The sequence below is a fragment of the Oratosquilla oratoria genome, chromosome 30 (assembly GCF_046742065.1).
Source record: "Oratosquilla oratoria isolate Oo_2021 chromosome 30, ASM4674206v1, whole genome shotgun sequence".
In the NCBI taxonomy this organism is placed as follows: domain Eukaryota; kingdom Metazoa; phylum Arthropoda; class Malacostraca; order Stomatopoda; family Squillidae; genus Oratosquilla; species Oratosquilla oratoria.
Genome location: NC_134806.1, coordinates 48,775,221 through 48,802,334, shown reverse-complemented (window position 1 = coordinate 48,802,334; position 27,114 = coordinate 48,775,221). Strand labels below are relative to the sequence as shown.

Here is a 27,114-nt window from a genome sequence, read left to right as displayed (position 1 = left end):
CCGGAAGGGATTTCTCCCCATCCTCTCCTTTATATGGGGGAATGGAGAGGGGGGTCGCCGATTTAATGAAGTGGCCTTGCTGTGGATGTGCTGTGTCTTGCAACACTGCTTCTGACCCAGGGCAGTGGACAGGGTGCAGGGATGGTCCGTCATCTAGTAGGTGCTAAGATGGAAGGGAGGGTGGAGGGGTGTGGAGTGTTTTCGGGGATGGAATGGGTGGGAATGATTTTATGCCTTTTCCTTTTTTGGCTACCTCCCTAATAAGGGGGGAAAAGCCTTGGTATATGTATGTATGCATGGTGAACCTTATAGACCTAAAATTCCATGAGTGTTTTTTTTTTTTTTTTTTCCGTAGTTATATGTTACAGGAAGAGCTTTGCTCACAGTGACCTACATATATATCTTTCAATATCCAGTTTTATGTGTGTGTGAGTGGTGGGTTGAGTTTGATCATGTGAACAGTGTAGACCTGGATTGAAACTCAGCAGCTTAGATATGTATACCTAAATGTTTGCATTGTTTTATTTCATAGAATATTGGAGTTTTTAGAAGAGACTGTTGATGCAGTTTGAGGGACCAGTGTGGTGGTGTGCATTATGTTCAGTTAGTAATGAATACAGTGAATACAGTAATGGTTTGTGATGCATGATGTATTCTACTGTACATCATTAGTTGATTTAGTGTGTTTTCTTTGTTGGTACTTAATTGGTGTACTTCAGTTAACCCAGTTGGTGCATGTTGAAAACTAACATTGCTTTGGACAAGGTCATATAAAACTTGCAGAATGATATGGCACGGAGAAAGCTGACGGACAAGGGAGCAGCAGTGGTGTCTAGTCTACAGCTTAGAGTTTCACGTCTGGAAGGAGCACTGCGGGATAAGGAAACACAGTTATCAAAGCTTCATTCATCTACCAAAGCAACAGCCTTGAGAGAAATGAAAATTCAAACTGAAACTTACTATCAAGAGGCAAGGCAGTGACTGTATTTGTAGTAGATATTGAGAGCTTCTAAGTACAATTTCAAATGGTTACACAGCTATGCATGTAATAATGAAGTAGTCTTATGTCTATGACTGAAGTGTAAGAGGTGTTATCAGGTGTACCTGCAAGAGGCAGCACTATTGAACGGGAAAGGACAAAGTACTGATGGAGATAACCCAGATGCCTTCTGACTACAAAAATAATGAGACCATTACTTGGTCTCCAGATCAAGCCCAGAAACTTGTTCTGATCTGTCACTTCATACAAACCTGTCTTCCTTTCTTTTATTTCAGTTTTATCACATAAGAAGATTAGTACTCTGGTGTCTTTCTTCCCACACCTCTTTCCAGCTGGAGAAAAAACAAAAAAAACAATCCAGGCCCATACACATGTTTTACATAGAAAAAGAATACACATACCCATAAAATGCAACACATGCTACTCTTGGATCTACCTCGCATACACCACATTTGCCAACACAAACCAGCACATAAAAAAAAAAAAAAAATTGGAGCTGCAGTCACCACACACCAGTGCATACCCTAAAGCACTTGGGTACAAAGATAGTAAATATACTACCAGTAAACATCATTGGTATCATGAGCAAACACAAGGAGCTGCTGCAACTCCTACATAAACACATCATACACATGGCACTATTTCAGGAAACTAAACTATCACCACAATCCACACTACCTATTCTATCTGTCCGTATACCAAGAGGCTTCATCCCCCTTACAAGGAAGATAGCCAGCCAAGGTATGCACTCGCCTCCGCCCCTCCCATTTCTCCTGCCCACTACCTACTGCACCCCCACCCATCCCACTCCCATCTGTCATTCATTTGTTTCCCTTTTATTTTAGCTCCTTGTAGATGAAGGGTCAGCCCTGTCCCCTGCCCACTGCCACACTACCTACATTTACTTAATACAGAACAGTCAGGGGAGACAGCACTCAACACAGGGGGGTTGATAACTAATGCACAACAGCATAACATTCAACAAAACAAGACACTGAAATACCAACAGACACCATAGTTGGAATAATCACAATCCAAACACGTACAAAGAAGACAAGTTACATCACAAATATTTATATACCAACCACCATATTCCCAAGGCAACATCTCTCAACACCTAATGATTTCTTAACTTTTCATTGTCAAGGCAGCAGTAATTGCCATTATTTCTTATCGAGTTACATACTTGAAACTTGCACCATATCAACTTTATGAATGCAGTATTTTTTTCTGATATCTAGTGTTTAAGAATATGGATGATGATTAATAAAAAATATTTGGGATTTACCAAGATTTTATTTGTGCAGGTGGTACGACTTCGCAACCAACTTAATATTGTACAGCTGCAGCAGCACCAACACCAAATGGCACACACTACACCACCTGCAACTGATCACCAGAGTGATTTGCAGAATGGAGCAGGTGTAAGAGAAAGTGGTCATGATCACAGAATGCTTAATGAGGCAGAGACTGAAGCACAAATGAAACATCTACAGCAAACCATGATCAAAATAGAGGCAGAAAACATCCAGTTGAATCAAGAAGTTGCATCTATCATGAAAGACAAGAAGAAGCTAGCAGAAGACCTAGATAGGGTTCTTGGCATTACAGATGAAATCAAAGGTAAGCTGCTAGGGGGTTTGGTAATAAGTGAAGTTTAACTTCCATGTAGACAAAAACTTTTGTACATGCAGATTGTGATGTCTTGAGAACTTTCAAGAAGAGCCATGGGTCCTACATTTAATAAAAAATTGACAAAAACAGTGGGCTTAAACTGTATGACCATATTTTTTGCCATGAAATAGGTAGAAATTCATTTAATTTTCCACCATATTAGGTATATGGGGGAGAAAAGAATTCTGCAGTAAGTTTCCCATGTGTTTAATAAAAAGCAACCAAGTGGGACAGAGTGATTGTACTTGGCAGGGATGGGCAACCTTTGCACATATGCCAAAATCGGCCAATCTTCGACACAAAAATTCCTCACATGGCTACTAAAATTGATGGAAACATATTATTTACTATCTTTTAAGTATTGGGGGAACCTTTTCAAATACTAAAAAAATCACACGAGAGGTAAAATCAAAGAATATTGTAAGTGGATATGTCAGATTGAATATAAAATTTAGTGAATGAATTTTTACTTAAACATTGTTTTTGCTTTTATGGGCAGTTCTAGCTGTTGCACACTTCAGTGATGTAATTTCTAACATCAACAAAAAAGTAGGCAATAATTCTTAATTTCACATGGTTTTAACAGAAACTTTTGTTTATGGCAAATATGCTGAGCAGCAGGCTTTACAAACTTTTGACAAAATATTCTTAATGCAGACACCAAAAACAGAGCAGCCACTTCTGGTAACTAGAGCCTTACGAGTATATAGTGAGACATTAGCATTTTGCTTAGAATTAAGTTTAAACTTTCATGTAGCTCAGATGGGAGGGAGGGTGGAGGGGTGTGGAGTGTATTCAGGGATGGAATGGGTGGAAGTGATTTTATGCCTTTCCCTTTTTGGCTACCTCCCTTGTAAGGGGGAAAAAGCCTGGTATATGCATGTATGTATGTATGTAGCTGAATGTAGATTTTGTATACTGATTATTATATTAAGAAAAATGAAAACCTATACAGAATTGTAGTAAAGGAGTTGCACCACGTCTAGCCACCTGGTGAATGATGCAACTACTAAACATGACAAAACCAGTGTTTCTATGAACTTTTACCAAAACTCATATGCAGCTCTTCAGAGTTACCATGAAGGGACACAGAGGTGGGTCATCGATTAAATGAAACGGCCTTGGTGTAGATGTGCTGTGTCTTGCTCCATTTCTCTTCCATCTTTGTTTCTTCATTTAAAAAATTTTCCCAGTGAGAATTTTGGAGAAAAAATTTCTCAGTTTTTCAAAATCTCTTTTGTTGTACATTAGTCTTCCTTTTCTATATGTATTTAGCTAGTTTACCTAGTTGTATTATATGGGAAGGGAGCTATGTTTGTGGTGACCTGTCTTTGTATCTTTCAGCATCAAGTGTTTTCTTAAAATCTTGAATAGTGTTTGCACACACTGTTTCTATCTAATATATTCCAGGTATCCACCACTATGTGAGAAACTTTTTTTTTTTTTTTTTTTTTTTTTTTTTTTTTTTTTTCAGATTTCTTCTATAGTTATCCTTTTTGAGTTTCTTTTCATGTCCTCTTGTTTTTCCACTGTCCCATTTTAATAAATCGTCCCTATCTAGGATTTCCATTCCTTTCATGATTGTGTAAATAGTCGGCAGATCTCCTCTCTCTTCTTTGTTCCAGAGTTGGCAGTTCCAGTTTGGACAATCCTTGTTCGTATGTTTATTTGGAGAGAGTTGGTGCCAGCTTTGTCGTTGCTCTTTGTATTTCTAATTTCTTTATATTCTTTTTAGTACTGGATGTCCATAGTGTTGCTGCGCACTCCAGTTTTGATCTTATTAGTGTAACTAATATTTTTTTTATCATTTCCTCATCCAAGTAGTCAAATGCCACTTTCATTGACCTTAATAGGTTGAAGGTTTCTCCAACTATTTTATTGATATGTTTGTCTGGTGTCATGTCTTTGCTGATTATTACTCCAAGGTCTCTTTCCAAGTTCACTTTTTTGACTTCTTCACCAATTTGATAATTTCTTGATATTCTATTTTTACTTTTTCCAAAGGAGAAGACAGGGATTTCTCCCTGTCTTCTCCTTTTATGCATGGGGGGACAGAGAGTAGTGGTCGCCGATTTAATGAAGCGGCCTTGCTGTGAATGTGCTGTGTCTTGCGACACTGCTTCTGACCCAGGGCAGTGGACAAGGTGCAGGGATGACCCATCCAGGAGGTCCTAAGATAAGAGGGAGGGTGGAGGGGTGTGGAGTGTATTCAGGGGTGGAATGGGTGGGAATGATTTTATGCCTTTTCTTTTTTGGCTACCTCCCTTGTAAGGGGGAAAAAGCCTTGGTATATGTATGTATGTATTTTTTCCAAACTGACCTGAATTAGTCTATCATAGTCCATGACTTCTGGAAAGGATATGACATCTACAAAGCAGTAATGAACATATCCGCTAAATGGAATGAGATTCAGAGCATGGCTATGAATGGTGTTTGATATCAGCTGTGCCCACAATTTGTGCAGGACTTCAAGGGCTTTGGTGAGGCTACCAACAACAAATCCTTGGTGATGTTGAGCAGTGAGCTGTAGATAGATTTAAACAAGGAAGATTATGTAGAACTATTTAAGAAAGTTAAGGAATCCCTGAGGAGCAAAGAGTTCATGGAACTTCATGAGCAACAAAATAAAGAAGAACAAGAACTAGACCCTGAGCCTTGTCACTTTACCATCAAGAAAATGCAAGAGGCATTTGCAAATGGATAAGTGTCTCACCTTATTTGAAGAGATAGATCCAAATGCTCAGTGCTTTTCAAAGGTTATGGGAACTTGTCATGAAGTTTTTGCTTCTTATAACCTTATCCTTGAAGAGAGAATGAGCAAAAGAATTAAAGGCAGTCTTGATAAGTTCCTGAGACAAGTCCCTATACAACATATTTTTGTCTGCTGACTATTTGTTTCCAAATGATATGCAGCCATCAAATTCTATGATGTAATATCCTACACCAGGCCCAGCAAACAACATCGCCATGCATCAGGTAAATTTAACATTATTTTTTACTTCATTGTTTTTTATTATTTTATTCAGAATACTGTTACAAATGTATGTGTATCTGCATACTTCTTTTAAAGTTTAAGCAGTTTCGTGGGTCTTGTGTCAGCTGATACATGTTTTGGTACGAGAGAGAGCTGAGCTTGGGAGAGTGTTTGTGTGAGTATCAGGATTTGGACGTGTGCGCTTGGTGTAGATTTGTAGTTGAATGAATTACATTTACTGGTTTGGTGAGATTAACTTGGAGAGGTTGTCATTGCTTTAATGTTTCAGTCTTTTCTGTCTACAATTCATGGAGCAACCTCCGAGGGAAACTCAGGAAGTTGCCAAATTTTAATTTACACAGGTACAAGTTGGCTGTTGCTGCCATAATACATTATTTTCTTTACTATGTACAATGTATGGACTGCATCTGGACTCTCAGTATCCATGCATGGAATATATCTACATAAGAATTTACAAAGGATAGAGATGTACAAAAAATATATATGTGATGAGGAAAGAAATGTTGACACAAGTTGATGAGGAAAAATTAGCAATGGTGAAAGAAGTATCTATTATTCTCGCAGGTGTTGGGCATCGCGTGAAACGCTTGGCTCCACTGGTCAGTGTTTAGATCTGTAGACAATGGTGTTGTTCCTTGGGAGGAAAATCTGTGCACATTAATGGGTCCCCTGAGAGTTGTCTGATGATGTCTGAGTTCACTGTCACTACACATGCATGCGTGCGCATGCTAGACATCTACAGGGATGACTCTTCCTTTCGATCCTCTTGCAATAGATGCTCAGCTCAGCTACCACTCACTGTCCACAGTGAGGTTAATGTTCAAGGAAGATGAGAAGTAATACAAGGCCTATGCAGAACCTTGGCATGAAGATACATACACATAATGATGGTAACAGAAAATACCCATTATTAAAATGAATTTGACTTAATTGTATGAGCATGCGGAAGTAGATATTATTTCTGTTCACCTAAGCAAAATGTACTCTTATGAAGTTTTTGCTTGATTTAAAAAATTGTAGTGGGTAGGAGGTTTTGGTGGAGAGGATTAGTGATGGTCCTGTATTGCAGGATTAGTGTGAGTTTGTGTGGAAGACTGTCTCTGTAAGATCTTGCAACCTGAGTGCTTTGATTTTGTTCTTTGACTCTTGTGCAATGATATGATAGGGTCCAAAGAATTTAGGGGAGAGCTTTGAGGTGGGGTGTGGTTAAGGGCGTAAATAATGTCTCCAAGTTCAAAGCTCTGGATGATTTGTTATGCAAATAGACAATTTCATCCTTAGATGAAGAGTATTATGGATTCTTATGAAAAGATTATTGAAATTTGTTACTTTGACCTTGATATCATTAAAATTGTAAATGGGAGGTAATTCTGAAAGGTCATATGGGAACTTTTTGTCCAAGATAAAAGAGGACAAAATGAGGTGATTCCAATATTGACCTGTTAATGGAACTATTTATGCAAGCTTGAATCATGGGAACATGTTCATCCCAAGAAGGGTGAGGATCAGAAGCAAAGTCTCTAAGAACACTGAGAATCTATTCTGGCATTCAACTAAGCTATTTGAACTAGGGTGATAAGCAGTAGTGTTGCATTTTTTCATTTGTAAGTAATTACTAATGTGCAAAAGAATCTCGTTGAATTCAGTTCTGTTGTCAGAAATCAGAGTTTTGGATGCAGTGAAAGGGCATACGAGTTTGTCAGTAAGGGTCTTTGCTACATGTACTGTCTTGTCTATTAGGGGGGAAAGAATATAGAATCGGGAAAAATGGTCGGCACAGACAAAGCTATTAGTTTCTGCTATGTGTAAGTGGTAACTTAAGAAGATCAAGAGCGACTGTGTCGAATGGTTTAGAAGGGGTAGGGTAACTTAGAATTGGAGCGTGGGTGCTGATATGACCTTTGTGAGTCGCGCAAGGGTGACAAGTGTCAATGTAGGCGTGTATATTCTTCCTCACGGTTAACCAGAAGTAGTGCAATCTGACTCGTGTGTATTTCTCCTTGCCAGGGTGTGCAGCAATGGGTGCATCGTGTAGAAACTGTAAAACTTCTGGAACGAGTTCCGTAGAGAATACAAGTTGAAACACTGATTGGCTAGGTTCATGTTTGTTCGTTAGTGTTGTCTTATGATACAGAATGTCATTAACTAACGTGTAATTGTCGAGATTGGGAGAAAAAATTTCTGTCACTTGTGTCCGCAGACTTGAGGAGGTATATGACACGTTCCCAAAGAGGGTCTGATCTCTGCACTGTGGCAACATGTGCATGTGTAAGAGTTACTGAAATTGGGTTTTGAATGATGATCGCAATATGGTGACTGAGTGTGTCTACAACTAGGCTCACTTTTCCTTCAACAAATTGAAAAGTGGGCATGAGCTCTTGTATACTAAGGAACCAGCGGGCAAGTTTTCCTGAAAGATTCTTCCCTTTGAAGAGGTGTAAGACTGGTGGATGGTCTGTGTATATGTATATATCATAACCAAGAATGATCTCTTTGAAATGTTTGAGTGTGTATATAACAGCTAAAGTTTCTATGTGGCTGAGTAATTTTGTTCATGTTGAGTGTGTGGCTAGCATAGGCAGTTGCTCTGAGTTTTGTGCCTTGTTGCAAGAGGAATGTGCCAAGTCCAGTGTAGGATGCATCTGTTTATATTGTGAAAGGAAGCTTATGGTTTGGGAAGGCAAGGACCAGGTGCCATGGTTAAAGCTTTCTCTAAGTCATTAAAGGCTTCCTCTTGGTCAGGTGTCCAAATGAAGGGGGTGTCCTTAAGTAGTGAAGTTAATGGTGCTGCTATACCAGCATAACCTTAAATGTAACATCTTTAAAATCCCGATAGACCAAGGAATGAACATTGTGTTCAACAGAAGTAGGGCATGGAAAATCAATGATTGCCTTGACCTTGTCATGTAAGGTTAAAATTCTTTGTGAATTAAGGACATGCCCTAAGTAGCATATTTCTGAAGGAAGGAGTATTTCTGAAGGTTTAGTTTGAGACCAGCTTTTTCAAGTAGTGGGAAGACAGTGTGTAGAGTGTTTAAGTGTTTGCTAATGGATTTGGAAGCAATGATCACATAATTGAGGTACATGAACATTGAATGACCTATTAGACCTGCAAGTACTGTGTGCATAAGTCATGTGAACACTGAAGGAGCTGAAATGATACCCATGGCTAGTCATTTGAAAGGATAATGACCTAGATTCTGGAGCAAAGGGGGATCTGGAAATATCCCAACATAAGGTCCAAAGTAGTGAACACTATATAGTTTTCACCGATGGAGTGGAATGTTTTGTAAGAGAGGGATGGGATGTCGATTTGATATTTAAGTTTAACTATCTGAAGTCTTACTACTGGGTGGAAGGAACCATCGTGTTTAGGGACAACAAAGAGAGGAAGTTCCATTCACAGAAGATATTAGAATAAGTTATAAAATGTTGGCAAACACCACCATTTTCTTCATTACCTCTGTTGATGGAAAGCACCAGTCACGGCAGCAACACAAAGACCAGAACCCATGAATAGTTTATCTCCAGCTCCTCCAACCAATGTAGGACAACACAAATTAACAAAAGGATGATTGAACCAACAGCACTGTATTGGGCAGAAACATGGAGCATAAGAGAGGAAGAATTTAAATGTGTTTGAAATTAAATGCCTGAGAAATATGGTCCACATTGCCTTGCCTGGATCTTGCTGCACCATTTTTTGTAGCTTCTCGATTTCGTTGTGTGGACAGAGTCAGGACGACTGCTGTGATCCTGCTAGCCACTGCTTCCACATCTCCATTGCAATCCAGCTCACACCTCATGGTATTCAAGGAGCACTGAGCTGCAGCAAAGATTTCCAAATTTTTTATTTCTTAATTCGGTATAAATCATCATGATCCAGGTCACTCTCTTACAATATTCCGATGCTTTCCAGTTTTCCATGCTCTCTAGCTCTCACACCCACCAATAGTACACAGAATCAGCTATCCTTTGCACTTTAGTGCTATTAAATTCTTCAAATGGTTCTGAAATGGCAGAAGATAAAAGATTATCATATTTATCTCAAACACCCTGTACATACATATACCAAAGGCCTCTGCCCCCTTACAAGGGAGGTAGCTGAAAAATAGTCATAAAAGCCACTGAAATATATATGTATATATAAGTATATATAAGACTGAAGGTGAAAGAAGTAGACGAGGAGTAATGGGAGAATTTCACGCTTTAACGTTTCGACCCTCAGGGTCTTGATCACAAAGCTAACAACTCAAACGTAACCGGATATTTTATACATGGACGGGTCATCTCATGGGACGCTTCGGAGAGCTTGTTATTTTATTTGCATATTCTTTTATTATTAATAAGCTTGTGGCTTTTGCTAAACATATAAAGCCTTCTCTATGGTAAATGTTGTTATTAGTGTTGATATATGCTGCCTCAATTGTCTTCCTTAGTTTCTTGGATGATCCTTTATTTAATACGGTTGTGTTGTTCCAGTCTGGAAGATGACCATGTTTATCCACATGCATTACTATGGAGTTAGATGTCCTATGGGCTTTTACATAATTTTTATGTTCATTTATCCTTTTAAAACTGAAAAAGGACAGTTATAGAAAAAAAATTGAAAGGAACAGCTTCCCACACAGAGCGATAAATACATGGAACGAATTAGACAACAAAACGGTATGTGCAAACACTATACAATATTTTAAGTTAAAACCTGATGCAGAGAGATACAAGAACAGGTCACCATGAGCATAGCTCCCTTCCCGTATATTACAACTAGGTAAATACAATTGCAATGAAGGAAAGAGGGAAAGATCCCTCCTTCATGGAAATAACTAACACAGAAAGAAATAAGGGTCTAAATAATAAACCTTGATGTCAGGAAATCATATGGACCAGATGGAATTGCAAATTGGATACTGAAAGAATGTATAGATGAACTGACAGACAAAATATACAAGATAATAGATTGCTCACTCAAAGAAGGAAAGGTACTGTAAGACTGGATAAATGCCAATATTGTGCCATTATATACAGGGGGAGACAAAGAAGACCCAACAAACTATAGACCAGTATCCCTGACAAGCACAATAGCTAAAGTATGTGAAAAAAATATCAAAAATAGATGGACTAAACATTTGGAAAACACAATATACTGAATAAAAAAAAATTAGTTTTAGACAAGGAAGATTATTTGCTACAAACTTTGTTTTTATTCAAGGATAATACCGGTAGATATAATGCAAGAAAGGGATGGATGGGCAGATTGTACTTTCCTGGATTTACAAAAGGCATTTGATAAAGTACACAAAAAGCTATTAACAAAACTCGAAACAACAGGAGGACTACAAGGAAAATTATTGAAATGGATGAAGATTTCTTGCATGGGAGAAAAATGTGGGTGGGACTTAGAGATAAAAACTTGACCTGGGAAGAAATGATATGTGGAGTCCCGCAAGGTTCAGTATTAGTTCCAGTAATGTTTGCTATCCATATATAAATGACATGGATAAAGGTGTAGAATGTTACATGAACTTTGCAGGTGACGCAAAACTACTAAAGAAAGTACAGAAAAAGACTGAATCACTACAGAGAGACCTGGACAAAGTCTGGGAATGGAGCCAAAAGTGGGAAGTGAACTTCAACATCAAGAAATGTAGTATAATAGAGTTTGAAAAAAAAAACTCCTTTACTCAGTCACAATCTCCCTCCATTCACTTGTGTATTTTTGCAGTTTCTTCCCTGCACAACAGACATACCATAAGCAATCAAAATCCCCTTTACTTGATCCATCTTTCTCATTTTTTATCTTTCAAGTGCAATCCATATGCTTCTGCTTTCCACAACCTTTTTACTTGTCTTCCTTTGATCTTTCTTTCCACAGGATCAAACCACCTCGGTACTCTTTGATCTATCCTATCTGATAGCTCCCTTTCCACCTCCAATCTATGCCTTACCTCCACATATATATGTGCACAACCAGCTAAATTCTGAAATTTGGGTCTTCATTAACTGCACTTGATTATTGTATCTGTGTTACAGATAACTATGAAGGCTTAAATCACTCAGAGTTGATTGCTGCCATAGAGAATGGCAAGCGAGAGGTGGAGAAGTGGCAGCAACAGCATCAACAACTCATGGAAGCATTAAGTCACCGCACTCAGGCAGCAGATAAGGAGGACAGCACAGCCCTTCTGCAGGTATCAGTGGAAGCCTTGTTGAGGCACAATAGCATGAGAAAACACCCACAGATCTGTTGCACAATTCATAAACTAAATGTAGATACTGTGATAGGTGTGTCTATGAATAATGCAGTTGCTGAAAATGGCATGCATGTTCTGTTTCTGCTTGGATGATGCATAAACCAGCTGCACTGGTGCTTCACAGGCTTGTCTGGTCTGCTATTATGATAAATAACACAAAATGTGATGTAGCCATGGGAGTTGCATACAGCATGAGAATGAATCTTGCATGAGCTTTGATTACTCTATAGCTGCCCATACATTTGAGGCAGCTAAAACACTGTTTTAATCTTCATAATTGTTTAATCTAATGAAGAGCTGGTCAGGTAAAGTGGGGTTGTCATCTTTCATATTGTTAGTTGTTGTTGTTGTTGTTGTCGTTCCCTAGACTGTCTGTCCGAGCAGTCCCGTCCAGGATGTAACACTTCACCCCATACCATACAACACATAATGGAAGACTGCATTATACACAATCATGCACGCAAACAACACAACATACACTCTATAAAGGATTTGTGGGAAAACCCAGTTTCGGCAGTGGCATTCCTTGGGGAGACGGGACTGCTCGGAAATGTTCATATTGTTAGTTTGATGATGTGCTGATGCAGATATTCTATGGGTAGTCCAGGAGATCTGTACCATAACTTGGTTAATCCTCCCTTGATTCAAAATTAAACCATACATTCTCAGCCAATGCAGATACAAATACATGCTGGCATTGGTTAGTTTAAAATTTTTCATTTTTTGTATAATTTGCCTGAAGATAACAAAGCTAGAGCATGAAAAAAGTACTCACAGTTGAATATACAGTATATGCATCTGTGACTCTATTGACCCTGGTAAGATGGGTCAATAGTCATGTGAAGATTTTCAAGAATGAATATGTTTTTGGCAATGTACCACTACCTGAGGTTAGTTTCTCTTGCATTTCATCATTTTCAAATGCAATACACCATTTTGCAAAATATTTTGATCTTGCTCCACTTTTTAATGGAAATATTTGTAATATATTATTTTCAATGGTTCACATTATTTACAATTTAGCACTTGTATATAAAAATGGTGAGTTATCAGTATGTTTATGATTTATCAGTTATATATTCATGTACTTCAGATATTTTTTGCTCATACTCAGGAAGCAGCTGCTATGGTAACTATTTTGGCATTGAATTAATGCAGGTGACACTCAAGTTAGTTGAATGGTGGAGCATTAAATTTATGCTGTTGACTCTGTATGGGTTCAAGGGACCAGTGACATTTACCTTCAAGTGGTGGTCCTGCAAGATGGATAGCAAAGAGAATTATCTCCCTGCAGCTCATTTTCAAGACCCATTTGGAGGTGCAGCCCTGAGAGACTGGCCCTTAGTCTCTGGACCAGGCCCAAGATGTCTCTGTATTTGCTCCTCCATCTCACATATGGAGAGCTCACCACAGGCAACTGCTCCCTTCCTCCCACTACTTTCAGCCTGTGACATAGAATTGGACTCAAATCAATGCAACACACCAGTCCAAAGTTTTTTACTAGAGAGATCTGCGGGAAGGCCAGAGGACTGTTGCTAGCCACTGTGGGCCTGCAGGATTCCAATCCACGAAATTCAAACAACCCATTATTATTGCTATTCAAGAATAGATTGATCAGTGTTTTACATTTTGTCACCTAGTAATATAATTTTTATTTCCACCTTTAAAACTCTGGGATAGTGACGGCATAATTGTATTTAGGGACACTTTGCAGCATAGTAATGGATGAAAACCATACATCATTTGGATATGTAAAGAAAAATTTGTACTAGTAGTACTTACAGAAGGATGTTAAGCTGCAGTTTTATAGTTGCTGTCACTTTTTTTTTTTTACTAGGTGTCCATAGAGACACTGCGTATTCCAATTTTGGTCTTACCAGTGTAACTAGTATCTTCTTTACCATTTCCTCATCCATGTAGTCAAAGGCCACTTTCATTGATCTTATTAAGTTATAAGTTTCTCCAACTATTTTGTTAACATGTTTGTCTGGTATCATGTCATTTGAGATAATGACTCCTCGGTCCCTTTCTGAGTTTACTTTTGTAACTTCCTTTGTACCAATTTTATATTGACCCGATATTTTATTTTTGCCTTTTCCAAATTCCATTATACTACATTTCTTAATATTGAAATTCACTTCGTTCTTTTTCCTCCATTTCCAGACTTTGTCCAGGTCTTCTTGAAAATATTTGCAATCTTCTGTACTTACTCTCTTCAGTAGTTTTGCATCCTCTGCAAAGAAGTTCGTATAACATTCCACGCCTTCATCCATGTCATTTATATGAAGAGCAAACATTATCAGAGCCAATACAGAGCCTAGGGGGACTCCACTCATCATATCTACCCAATTTGAGTTCTTTTCTCTAAGTACCGCCCTCATTTTCCTTCCGTTCAAGAAATCTTTCATCTATTCTAATAAATTTCCTTGTATTCCGTTTATTGTTTCAATTTTTCTTAGTAGCTTTTCATGTGGTACTTTGTCAAAAGCCTTTTGTAAGTTCAAGAAGACACAGTTTGCCCAACCATCTCCTGTATTATTTCTATCAATCTTGAGTAAAACCATGATCTTCCAATTCTAAATCCAAACTGTTTGGGGTTTAGTATGTTGTTCTCTTCCAAGTGTTTAATCCATTTGTTTTTAATAACTTTCTTATATTTTTGCAATTGTGCTTGTAAGGGATAACACACATATATATATATATATATACACATGTGTATTTATTCCCTGTCTGGGATATTGGCTGCATGTTGCTATGGCAAAGTAGCATGCAGTTGATACTTTAGGGTCTATACGGGGTGTCCCCAATGGACCAGAGCCACACGTCATTTTGTCTGTGATAGAGGAGGACTCTCCTCACAGAAAAATTATGAAACTTTTATTATACTGCTACTGTCCCTCTATTATGCTGTTCCCCAACCCCTTGTTGCTGTCCTGTACCATTTCTCTGAATTTCATTTCCTTGTTTCGCCTACCCTGTGGTGGGGGGAAGAGTACTGCCACCAAGTATTCCCACTTAGATCGTAAGAGGTGAGAAAAACAGGACAGGGATTGGGACCAGGTATCCTTCCAGTAGCCCCACAGGGGACATTCCTAAAAATGTAAAGACATAAGAGGGTCTAGGAGTTCTCCAACCAGCACCCTAAGGTTTGGGTCTTATAATGTGCATGGATGTGGTACAGATGAGAGTAAAAGGGTAGAGATAGGTAGTATGTTTGTGAGAAGAAAGATGGATGTTTTGGCTTTGAGTAAATCTAAGATGAGAGGGAAGGGCAAATGTGAGTGTAGTTGGGAGGTTCTCAGGAGTGAAGAGAGGGCAAGGGAGAGGGTGGCTATACTAGTAAGTGAAGAGCTACGTAAATGTGTAGTGGAGTGGAAGGAGGTTTCTTCAAGGATAATGTGTATGAAGGTGAAACTGGGAAAGGAGAAGTGGGTTTTTGTAACTGCATATGGGCCTGGTAGTGAGAAGAGTGTAGAAGAAAGGGAGGCATTTTGAATAGATTTAAATGAGTGCATAGTGGCGATTATGGAGGAACATCAATGTAGTAGTAATGAGAGACCTTAATGCTAAGGTAGGAAATGAACCAATTGATGGAGTGGTTGGGAAATGTGGAGTTCCGGGAAAGAATCGTAGTGGAAAATTGATGGTGATGTGTCAAGAAAGTTGATGATAGCAAATACAGTGTTTTGGAAGAAAGTCAAGCATAAGTACACATGGGAGAGGGTGGTGGATGGAAGGATGGTAGATAGAGCGTTAATGGACTATGTAGTGATAGATAGAAGTATGATAGGAAGAGTTAAGGATGTACATGTTCTATGGGGAGAGAGTGGGGGAATATCAAATCATTTTTTGATGGAAGGTAAGTTGTTGTTGTTGTTGTCGTTCCCTAGACTGTCTGTCCGAGCAGTCCCGTCTCCCCAAGGAAGGCCACAGCCGAAACTGGGTTTTCCCACAAATCCTTTATAGAGTGTATGTTGTGTTGTTTGCGTGCATGATTGTGTATAATGCAGTCTTCCATTATGTGTTGTATGGTATGGGGTGAAGTGTTACATCCTGGGCATAGACAGTCAGTCTGGCCAAGTGGACTCTGTCCTTACGTGGGAGAGAGGATTCAGAAGGGTGGATATCAGGGGGTCTGGCATGCAGCAGTGTGTTGTCTTTCAGTGTGTTAATGGAGCGGTGAGTGATATGATTATGAATATGTTTCCTGAGGCTGGTATTTGGTGGTTGTGGAGGAAGAGAAGAGAGTATCTGTGTGTAATAAAGGTCTTTGGGTGTAGTTTTAATGTTTCTTGGTGTGTGTGGGTGTTCTGCTATGTAGTGTAGCGGGTGTGATGTGTTTGTGGTGGCTGCAGCAAGTGTTTGTGTGCCTCTCATGTCGAGGTGGTCCTTGACTTTGAGGACTTTTGTTTCATGGTGTAAATGGTCTGTAGGTGATGTATTTGTGCAGCCTGTAATTGTTTTTAGGGCTTTGTTTTGTATGATTTGAAGGGTGTTGTGGTGTGTCTCACTGAGATTAGGAGCCCATGCAGGACTCGCATAATTCATCACTGAGCGTATGCATTGTTTGTATATTGTTATATTAGTTTCTTTGTTTTGTCCAAATGTTGTTCCAGTGATTGACTTAAGTGCGTTAAGTCTAGGTGTGCATTTGTTTTTTATGTTTGTGAGGTGTTGTTTGAAAGACATGGATGTATCGTATGTTACACCAAGAATTTTCGGTGTGTTTGTGTGTGGTATTAGAGTGTTGTTGATGTAGAGATGAGGTATGTATTTGTGTTCTTTTGTCCAGTTGGTGAGAAGTGTTGCTGTAGATTTGGTTGGAGCTATTTTGAGTCTGTTTGTGATGAACCATGTGTTGAGTGTGTCAAGGTAAGGCTGGATTATTTCTGCAGCTTTGTCTGTGTTACGATGTGTGCATGTGATTGTTATGTCGTCTGCGTAGGAAGAGATTTGTATTTCTGAGGTGTCTAGTGTGGGTAAGTCATGCATGTATAGATTAAATAATGTGGGGGATAGAACTGAGCCCTGTGGTACTCCGTTCTTAATGTTTCTGATGTGCGATGATTGGCCATTATATGACACATGAGCATTCCTGCCTGCCAGATAATTGGCCAGCCATCTTTTGGTGTTATTGTGCATGTCTGTGTTATATATTTTATTTGTTAGGTTGTGGCGGGGGATAGCATCAAAAGCTTTACTAATGTCCAATGTTATAAGAAGTGTTCTGTGGTGGGGCCTATCTGAATTGATGCCATCTAAAATTCTTTGTGTGAGGTTTGTCAGAAGAGTGTTTGTGGAGTGTAGTGGCCTAAAACCGTGTTGTGAGTCAGCAAGGGGAATATATGGTGTGACAAGTTTAAGTATTAGGCGTTCAATGACTTTAGAGGGGGTGCAGAGAAGTGTGATTGGGCGGTGCGATGTTGGGATTGTTGGGTCTTTGTTCGGTTTTGGAATGGTGATTATTTTACCATGCTTCCAGATGTCGGGTATAGTGTTGTGTGAATAGCTGTAGTTTGCAATGTTTGTGAGTGCGTGTATACCTTGTGGTCCAATGTGTTTTAGGTGGATGTTGCTTATGTTATCAGGGCCACAGGCAGATGAGTGCTTGAGACTATGCATTATGAGTTTTGTCTGACTGTCTATGAAGGGTGTATAGTCTGAGTCTGTGGGAAAGTCTTTCTTACGTCGAATGGTGCGTCGGTCGTCAGGGTGAGATGTAAGATGGCTCGTCTGTGCGAAATGACGTATGAGTGCGTTTGCTTGTTGTCTGTTTGAGGGTAGATTATCTGTTGTTGTGATTATTGCTGCGTGAGAGCGTGTAGTGTTAGTGTTGGATAGTGTGATGCTGTTGAGTGTTTTGTACAATTTGCTGGTGTTTGTTTTGTGATCAAGTGTATTGATAAAGTTTTGCCAATTTTGTGTTTTTTGTTCATGTATTTTATTGGCAATCACAGTGTTTAGTGTTTGTATTTGGTCTGCTAATGATTGAGGGATAGGTGTGGGGGTATCGTGTTTAAGTGTGTCACGTTGTCTGATGAGGCCTTGGATTTCTGGTGTGAAGTTGGGGTTGTGTGATTTTCTGTTGCCTCTAGGGATGTATCTCTTGTCTGCGTTTTGTATGATTGTATTAAAAGCGTGCACAGCATTGTTTATGTTTGTGATTGGTGTACTGTTAAGTGTTTCAAAATGTTGTTCTGTCTCTTCATTAAAGGCTTCCCAGTTAGCTCTCTTGTAATTGGTGTAAGTGTGTCTGTGGCCAGCTGGGGTGCATCTTGTTTTGGTGGTGATGATGATTGGAAGGTGGTTAGAACCAAGGGCTCCGACCACTCTCCATGATGTTGTTGGGGTTAGGCAGGGGGAGCAAAAGGTGATATCAGGAGAGGAGGGAGTGTAGAGGGCTTGGTATGGGATATGTGTATGATTATGCGTGTTGTTCATGATAGTCAATGAGTCGAATTGAGTCTGTATATCAAGCCCTCTGTCTGTGTCAGGGTTGTCGACAAACCAGGCAGACGACTTGGCGTTGAAGTCACCACCCATGATCAGGGTGGGGATTGAGGTTAGTTGGCTGAGTTGAGGTCTGAAGGTGTTTGGAACTGTGGGGGATGATTGGGGGGGAATGTACATGTTAACTATTGTTAGTGTTGAATTGTTGCCTGTGCGGATACGAATGGATTGGGTTTCAGTTGTGTTATCTGTGGTAGGGAGGAGAATTTTGGTTGTGGCACTTGTGTCCACAAAACAGATGGAATGGTGGATCAGGGTGATGAGTCCACCGCCATTGCCGTCAGTCCGGTCTTGTCTGATGGTGGTGTAATTATGAAATGATGGTGTTTTGTGTGAGTGTCTTAATTTTGTTTCTTGTAGAATTGCAATGTGTATGTTGTGTTGTTTAAGAAAGTGTTCAAGTTCATGTTTTTTAGTGTTAATTCCGTCAATGTTGTGTTGTAATATGTTGATGTTGTGTGTTTTGTATGTGTTGTATGTTGCCGTTTGGGGTTGAGGTTGGGGTGGTAGTGGGGAAGGTGTAGGATCTGGGTCAGAGGGGGGGAAAGGAGAGATCGGGGACAAAGGAAGGGGAGTACTAATCGGGGGTAAGGGCAAAGGGAAATTGGGAGTGGGTAAGGGTGTTGGCTGTGGTTGGGGAGGTGGGATTGGGGTTACTGGAGGGCAGGTAGAACATGTCCAAGTGTTTGTGTATTGGTTTGTGTCAGCAAGTGTTGTACAAGTGAGGTGGGCCCAGTTTTTGCACATATTGCACTGAACTGAGCCCTTTGTCTGTCTGCTCGAAGTAATGGGTTTAGAGCATGTTGGGCATGTGTATTTTGTGGTGGGCCCAGGATTGCTCTCTACATCTCCGGCTAAAAGTAGAAGAAGAGGGGTGATCGCCGGAAAATGACCCCTCAGTGCAGAAAAAACGTAACATTGTGTGTTGGAAAAAAAGGATTGTGGTACTCCCCCAGGTAGGCGTAGCTCCTCCTTGGGGATCGGTGCCATCTGCGTAGAGCTGATGGCCAGGGGTAGTTGCTGCTGATTGGCCCCCAACTCTTGGGGTTGGGGGGTGGTCCCACGACGTAGACGTTGCAGCTCCAGGACCTGGAAGGTAAGTTGAGAGTGGAGGATAGATGGTGAAAGAGGAAAAGGACAAAAGTAGGGAGGTGCTTGGAGTGATCTGCTTAAATGAGAAAGAAAAGGAGGAGTACAAGAAGAAGCTGAGAGAGGAGTGGGAGGGAGTGAAGGATAGAGTAGAATTAGGAGTGGAGGAGGAATGGGGATGGTTCAAGGAGGGAGTCACAAAGTGTGCAAAGATGGTGTGTGGAACAAGAAGGACGGGAGGAATTGGAAGGAAGGGTAGTGAATGGTGGGATGAGAAAACAAAGGTTGTAGAAGAGAAGAAGCGAGCTTTCACAGATTGGTTACAAAATAGGACAAGGGAGTCATATGAGAGGTACAAAGAAAAGAGAAGAAAAGTAAAGCACAAGGTAAAGGAGGCAAAGAGGAGATCAGATGTATAATGGGGTAAGAGTATGACAGAAAATTTTGAAAGTAATAAAAAGATGTTTTGGAAAGAAGAGGCAAATCAAGTAGGAAAGGTAAAAGGTGCAGATGGAGAGATGATAATGGAAGAGAAGGCAGTAAGAGGAAGATGGGCAGAGTATTTTAGGGAGTTGCTAAATGTGAAGGAGGATAAGCAAAGGTAGTTTCAGTAGGAAGTAGACTGATGATTGAGGAAAATGGAGGAGAAATAAGGAAGGATGAAGCGAAGGCAGTTGTTGAAATGATGAAGTGAAGGCAGTTGTTGAAATGATGAGAGCAGGTAAAGCACCTGGTCTGGATGGATGCCATGCAGAATGTCTAAAAAAAAAAAGGAGGTACTGTGATGGTGGACTGGCTGGTGATGTTATTTAATGTTTGCTGGAGATAGGGTAGAGTGCTGGAGGACTGGAGGAATGCCTGTATAGTTCCACTTACAAGGGAAAAGGGGACAAGTGTGAGTGTAGTAGTTTCTGAGGGATTAGCTTGTTAAGTGTAGTTGGGAAGGCTTATGGGAGGATCTTGATTGAGAGGATTAGGAGAGGAACAGAGGGAGTAATTGGCAAGGAACAGCGTGGATTCAGGACAGGTAGAGGTTGCGTAGATCAGATTTTTGTGGTAAGACAGATATGTAAGAAAGCTATAGAAAAAGGTAAAGATGTTTTTTGGGGGCTTTTATTGATCTGGGAAAGGCTTATGACAGGGTAGACAGGAGGGAACTGTGGGAGGTTTTGCAGATATACAGGATAGGAGGAAAGCTTCTAGGAGCTGTCAAGAGTTTTTATGAGAGTGGTAGATCATGTGTCGGGATTAGAAATGGAGAGAGCAAGTGGTTCGAGGTAAAGGTGAGACTTCATCGGGGATGTGTTATGTCGCCCTGGTTGTTCAATTTATACATGGATGGGGTGGTGCTAGAGGTAAATGCAGGGGTGGTGGGATAGGGATTGGAGATGTTTAAAGAAAATGGAGAAAAGTGGGAGATGAGCCAGCTGTTGTTTAAGGATGACACTGCATTTGTGGCAGGATCAGAGGAGGGATTGAGGAAGTTGGTGACAGAGTTTGGGAGAGTGTGTGAAAGAAGAAAGTTGAAGATAAATGTGGGTAAATGTAAGGTGATGAGATGTACAAGTGGTGAAAGTGGCAGCAGACTGGAAGTGAGCTTTAAGGGAGAGCAACTGGAGGAAGTGGATAGTTTTAGATACTTGGGTGCGAATGTGGCAGGAAAGGAAGGAGTGAAGGTGGAGGTAGAATGTAGAATGTAGATTGAGAGAAGTAAGTGCCTTGGTGGATTAAAAAGTGTAATGAGGGATAGACATTTGGGAATGGATCCAAAGAGGAGATTGTATGAAGGAGTAATTGTGCCAATACTGTATGGGGCAGAAACATGGAACATAAGAGAGATGAGGTGTCTGAGAAGTATGATTGGGGTTACTAGGCTAGATAGAGTAAGAAATGAGGAGGTGAGGAGGAGAACAGGGGTGGTAAGGGAGTTGGGAGATAGGGTGGATGAAAGAGTATTGGGATGGTTTGGACAAATGGAAAGAATGAGTGAAGAAAGACTAGTAAAAGAAGTATGGAAGGCAGATGTGGAGGGAGTGAACATAAGGGGGTGACCTAGGATGAGGTGGATGGATGGGGTGAAAGGGGCTATGGGGAAGAGGGAAATGTCTGTTGAGGAAGGACGGGAGAGGACAGAAGACGGGTGAATGGAGAATGGTTGTGTATGGATGATGTTGTGATGCATGAGGTGGAATGGGTTGGGGGATGGGTGGTATGTGTGAGAAAAATTTGACACAGCCCGAAGGATTTTCTCCCCATCTTCTCCTTTTCTGCATGAGGGGACAGAGGGGGTGGTCGCTGATTTAATGAAGCAGCCTTGCAGTGGATGTGCTATGTCTTGGGACACTGCCTCTGACCCAGGGCGGTGGACAAGATGCAGGGATGACCCCTCATCCAGGAGGTGCCAAAATAAGAGGAAGGGTGGAGGGGAGTGGAGTGTATTATTGATGGAATGGGTGGGAATGGTTTTTATGCTTTTTTTTTTCTTTCTTTTTTGGCTACCTCCCTTGTAAGGGGGAAAAAGCCTTTGATATATGTTTGTATGTATGTATTTACAATATTAAGAAGTGTAGCATAACGGAATTTGGAAAAAGTAAAACAAAAATATCAGGACAATACAAAGGAAGTAAAGAAAGTGGGATCTGAAAAACACGTGGGAGTAATTATCACATGACCCCAGATAAACAGATAAACAAAATTGTCGGAGAAACCCACAACTTGCTAAGATCAATGAAGGTGGGTTTTACATACTTGGACAAAGAAATGATGAGGAAAATATTAGTCACACTAACAAGGCCAAGACTGGAGTACACAGCAACACTATGGTCACCCAGTACTAAAGAGAATATAAGGATAATTGAAAGAATCCAATGAATAACTTCAAATATGGCCCAAACACTTTCAAAACTGTCATATGAGGAGAGATTTTCAAAACTGGATTTACTGACTCAGTAAGAAAGAAGAGAAAGAGGTGACCATCTATAGAATCATGAGAGGCATGAAAGTCCTTGATAGAGAAGACTTCTAAATTGTGATAAAAGAAATATAAAGGGACATGAAAGCAAACTCAAAAAGGACAGTTATAGAAGAGACCTGAAAAAGAACAGCTTTCCACACACAGTGGTGGGTATGGAACAAAATGGATGAAACAATAGTGTGTGCAAAAATCATACATGAATTTAAGAGCAAACTACACTGCGAGATGCAGAGACGGTACATCAAGAGTGTAGCTCCCCATCCGATAAGATACTAGGCAAATATATATATATGATAAATTTTATAATCATCAGTTCATTTGTTTATGCTGGTGTGATTTAATATAATGGGTGGGTAAGGCTGAGAGCTCATGTGTAGAAATGTGTGTTTCATTTTCATGTGATGTTTTATTGGAAGGATTGATTTCTATGGAAGGTGTTGTATTGGGGATGGTTTTGATGCATCCTATCATTATTCTCTCTAGTTTATTTTGTAAAGTTTATAGGGTACCTATATTTTCCTGAGAATACTAAAGGTGAATGGATGAAAGGATATGACCCAGAGATTAAATTATTTTCAATGGGTGAGGAGGGAGGCTGTTGTTGTTGTCGTTCCCTAGACTGTCTGTCCAAACAGTCCTGTCTCCCCAAGGAATGCCACAGCCGAAACTGGGTTTTCCCACAAATCCTATATAGAGTGTATGTTGTGTTGTTTGCGTGCATGATTGTGTATAATGCAGTCTTCCATTATGTGTTGTATGGTATGGGGTGAAGTGTTACATCCTGGGCAGCTGTTTACAATGCGGTCATCCAGCCTCTTCTGGTAGCTTAGAAGTGCTGGGTGGTGGCCGCACTGGAGTCTGGCCAAGTGGACTCTGTCCTTTCGTGGGAGAGAGGCTTCAGAAGGGTGAATATCAGGGAGTCTGGCATGCAGCAGTGTGTTGTCTTTCAGTGTGTTAATGGAGCGGTGAGTGATATGATTATGAATATGTTTCCGGAGGCTGGTATTTGGTGGTTGTGGAGGAAGAGAAGAGAGTATCTGTGTGTGATACAGGTCTTTGGGTGTTGTTTTAATGTTTCTTGGTGTGTGTGGGTGTTCTGCTATGTAGTGTAGCGGGTGTGATGTGTTTGTGGTGGCTGCAGCAAGTGTTTGTGTGCCTCTCATGTCGAGGTGGTCCTTGACTTTGAGGACTTTTGTTTCATGGTGTAAATGGTCTGTAGGTGTTGTATTTGTGCAGCCTGTAATTGTTTTTAGGGCTTTGTTTTGTATGATTTGAAGGGTGTTGTGGTGTGTCTCACTGAGATTAGGAGCCCATGCAGGACTCGCATAATTCATCACTGAGCGTATGTATTGTTTGTATATTGTTGTATTAGTTTCTTTGTTTGTCCAAATGTTGTTCCAGTGATTGACTTAAGTGCATTAAGTCTAGGTGTGCATTTGTTTTTTATGTTTGTGATGTGTTGTTTGAAAGACATGGATGTATCGTATGTTACACCAAGAATTTTCGGTGTGTTTGTGTGTGGTATTAGAGTGTTGTTGATGTAGAGATGAGGTATGTATTTGTGTTCTTTTGTCCAGTTGGTGAGAAGTGTTGCTGTAGATTTGGTTGGAGCTATTTTGAGTCTGTGATGAACCATGTGTTGAGTGTATCAAGGTATGGCTGGATTATTTCTGCAGCTTTGTCTGTGTTACGATGTGTGCATGTGATTGTTATGTCGTCTGCGTAGGAAGAGATTTGTATTTCTGAGGTGTCTAGTGTGGGTAAGTCATGCATGTTAAAGAGTGTGGGGGATAGAAATGAGCCCTGTGGTACTCCATTCTGAGTCTGTTGTTGTTGTTGTTGTTGTTGTCGTTCCCTAGACTGTCTGTCCGAGCAGTCCTGTCTCCCCAAGGAATGCCACAGCCGAAACTGGGTTTTCCCACATATCCTTTATAGAGTGTATGTTGTGTTGTTTGCGTGCATGATTGTGTATAATGCAGTCTTCCATTATGTGTTGTATGGTATGGGGTGAAGTGTTACATCCTGGGCAGCTGTTCACAACACGGTCGTCCAGCCTCTTCTGGTAGCTTAGAAGTGCTGGGTGGTGACCGCATCGCAGTCTGGCCAAGTGGACTCTGTCCTTTCGTGGGAGAGAGGATTCAGAAGGGTGGATATCAGGGGGTCTGGCATGCAGCAGTGTGTTGTCTTTCAGTGTGTTAATGGAGCGGTGAGTGATATGATTATGAATATGTTTCCGGAGGCTGGTATTTGGTGGTTGTGGAGGAAGAGAAGAGAGTATCTGTGTGTAATAAAGGTCTTTGGGTGTAGTTTTAATGTTTCTTGGTGTGTGTGGGTGTTCTGCTATGTAGTGTAGCGGGTGTGATGTGTTTGGGGTGGCTGCAGCAAGTGTTTGTGTGCCTCTCATGTCGAGGTGGTCCTTGACTTTGAGGACTTTTGTTTCATGGTGTAAATGGTCTGTAGGTGATGTATTTGTGCAGCCTGTAATTGTTTTTAGGGCTTTGTTTTGTATGATTTGAAGGGTGTTGTGGTGTGTCTCACTGAGATTAGGAGCCCATGCAGAACTCGCATAATTCATCACTGAGCGTATGCATTGTTTGTATATTGTTATATTAGTTTCTTTGTTTTGTCCAAATGTTGTTCCAGTGATTGACTTAAGTGCGTTAAGTCTAGGTGTGCATTTGTTTTTTATGTTTGTGAGGTGTTGTTTGAAAGACATGGATGTATCGTATGTTACACCAAGAATTTTCGGTGTGTTTGTGTGTGGTATTAGAGTGTTGTTGATGTAGAGATGAGGTATGTATTTGTGTTATTTTGTCCAGTTGGTGAGAAGTGTTGCTGTAGATTTGGTTGGAGCTATTTTGAGTCTGTTTGTGATGAACCATGTGTTGAGTGTGTCAAGGTAAGGCTGGATTATTTCTGCAGCTTTGTCTGTGTTACGATGTGTGCATGTGATTGTTATGTCGTCTGCGTAGGAAGAGATTTGTATTTCTGAGGTGTCTAGTGTGGGTAAGTCATGCATGTATAGATTAAATAATGTGGGGGATAGAACTGAGCCCTGTGGTACTCCGTTCTTAATGTTTCTGATGTGCGATGATTGGCCATTATATGACACATGAGCATTCCTGCCTGCCAGATAATTGGCCAGCCATCTTTTGGTGTTATTGTGCATGTCTGTGTTATATATTTTATTTGTTAGGTTGTGGCGGGGGATAGCATCAAAAGCTTTACTAATGTCCAATGTTATAAGAAGTGTTCTGTGGTGGGGCCTATCTGAATTGATGCCATCTAAAATTCTTTGTGTGAGGTTTGTCAGAAGAGTGTTTGTGGAGTGTAGTGGCCTAAAACCGTGTTGTGAGTCAGCAAGGGGAATATATGGTGTGACAAATTTAAGTATTAGGCGTTCAATGACTTTAGAGGGGGTGCAGAGAAGTGTGATTGGGCGGTGCGATGTTGGGATTGTTGGGTCTTTGTTCGGTTTTGGAATGGTGATTATTTTACCATGCTTCCAGATGTCGGGTATAGTGTTGTGTGAATAGCTGTAGTTTGCAATGTTTGTGAGTGCGTGTATACCTTGTGGTCCAATGTGTTTTAGGTGGATGTTGCTTATGTTATCAGGGCCACAGGCAGATGAGTGCTTGAGACTATGCATTATGAGTTTTGTCTGACTGTCTATGAAGGGTGTATAGTCTGAGTCTGTGGGGAAGTCTTTCTTACGTCGAATGGTGCGTCGGTCGTCAGGGTGAGATGTAAGATGGCTCGTCTGTGCAAAATGACGTTTGAGTGCGTTTGCTTGTTGTCTGTTTGAGGGTAGATTATCTGTTGTTGTGATTATTGCTGCGTGAGATCGTGTAGTGTTAGTGTTGGATAGTGTGATGCTGTTGAGTGTTTTGTACAATTTGCTGGTGTTTGTTTTGTGATCAAGTGTATTGATAAAGTTTTTGCCAATTTTGTGTTTTTTGTTCATGTATTTTATTGGCAATCACAGTGTTTAGTGTTTGTATTTGGTCTGCTATGTTTTGAGGGATAGGTGTGGGGGTATCGTGTTTAAGTGTGTCACGTTGTCTGATGAGGCCTTGGATTTCTGGTGTGAAGTTGGGGTTGTGTGATTTTCTGTTGCCTCTCGGGATGTATCTCTTGTCTGCGTTTTGTATGATTGTATTAAAAGCGTGCACAGCATTGTTTATGTTTGTGATTGGTGTACTGTTAAGTGTTTCAAAATGTTGTTCTGTCTCTTCATTAAAGGCTTCCCAGTTAGCTCTCTTGTAATTGGTGTAAGTGTGTCTGTGGCCAGCTGGGGTGCATCTTGTTTTGGTGGTGATGATGATTGGAAGGTGGTCAGAACCAAGGGCTCCGACCACTCTCCATGATGTTGTTGGGGTTAGGCAGGGGGAGCAAAAGGTGATATCAGGAGAGGAGGGAGTGTAGAGGGCTTGGTATGGGATATGTGTATGATTATGCGTGTTGTTCATGATAGTCAATGAGTCGAATTGAGTCTGTATATCAAGCCCTCTGTCTGTGTCAGGGTTGTCGACAAACCAGGCAGACGACTTGGCGTTGAAGTCACCACCCATGATCAGGTTGGGGATTGAGGTTAGTTGGCTGAGTTGAGGTCTGAAGG

At 40.5% G+C, this 27,114-nt stretch overlaps 1 protein-coding gene across 3 annotated transcripts in view; it reads left to right on the top strand.

The window, feature by feature from the left end:
• Positions 1-2,461: 2,461 nt before the first annotated feature.
• LOC143041176 (uncharacterized) overlaps positions 2,462-27,114 on the top strand; it is a 54,506-nt gene continuing 29,853 nt past the window's right edge. For all 3 annotated transcript variants that reach the window (XM_076213000.1, XM_076212999.1, XM_076213001.1), the window contains exon 1: positions 2,462-2,623. In XM_076213000.1, the coding sequence (XP_076069115.1) occupies positions 2,612-2,623 (12 nt within the window). In that variant the 5' untranslated portion in view covers positions 2,462-2,611. The remainder of the gene's footprint in view (positions 2,624-27,114) is intronic.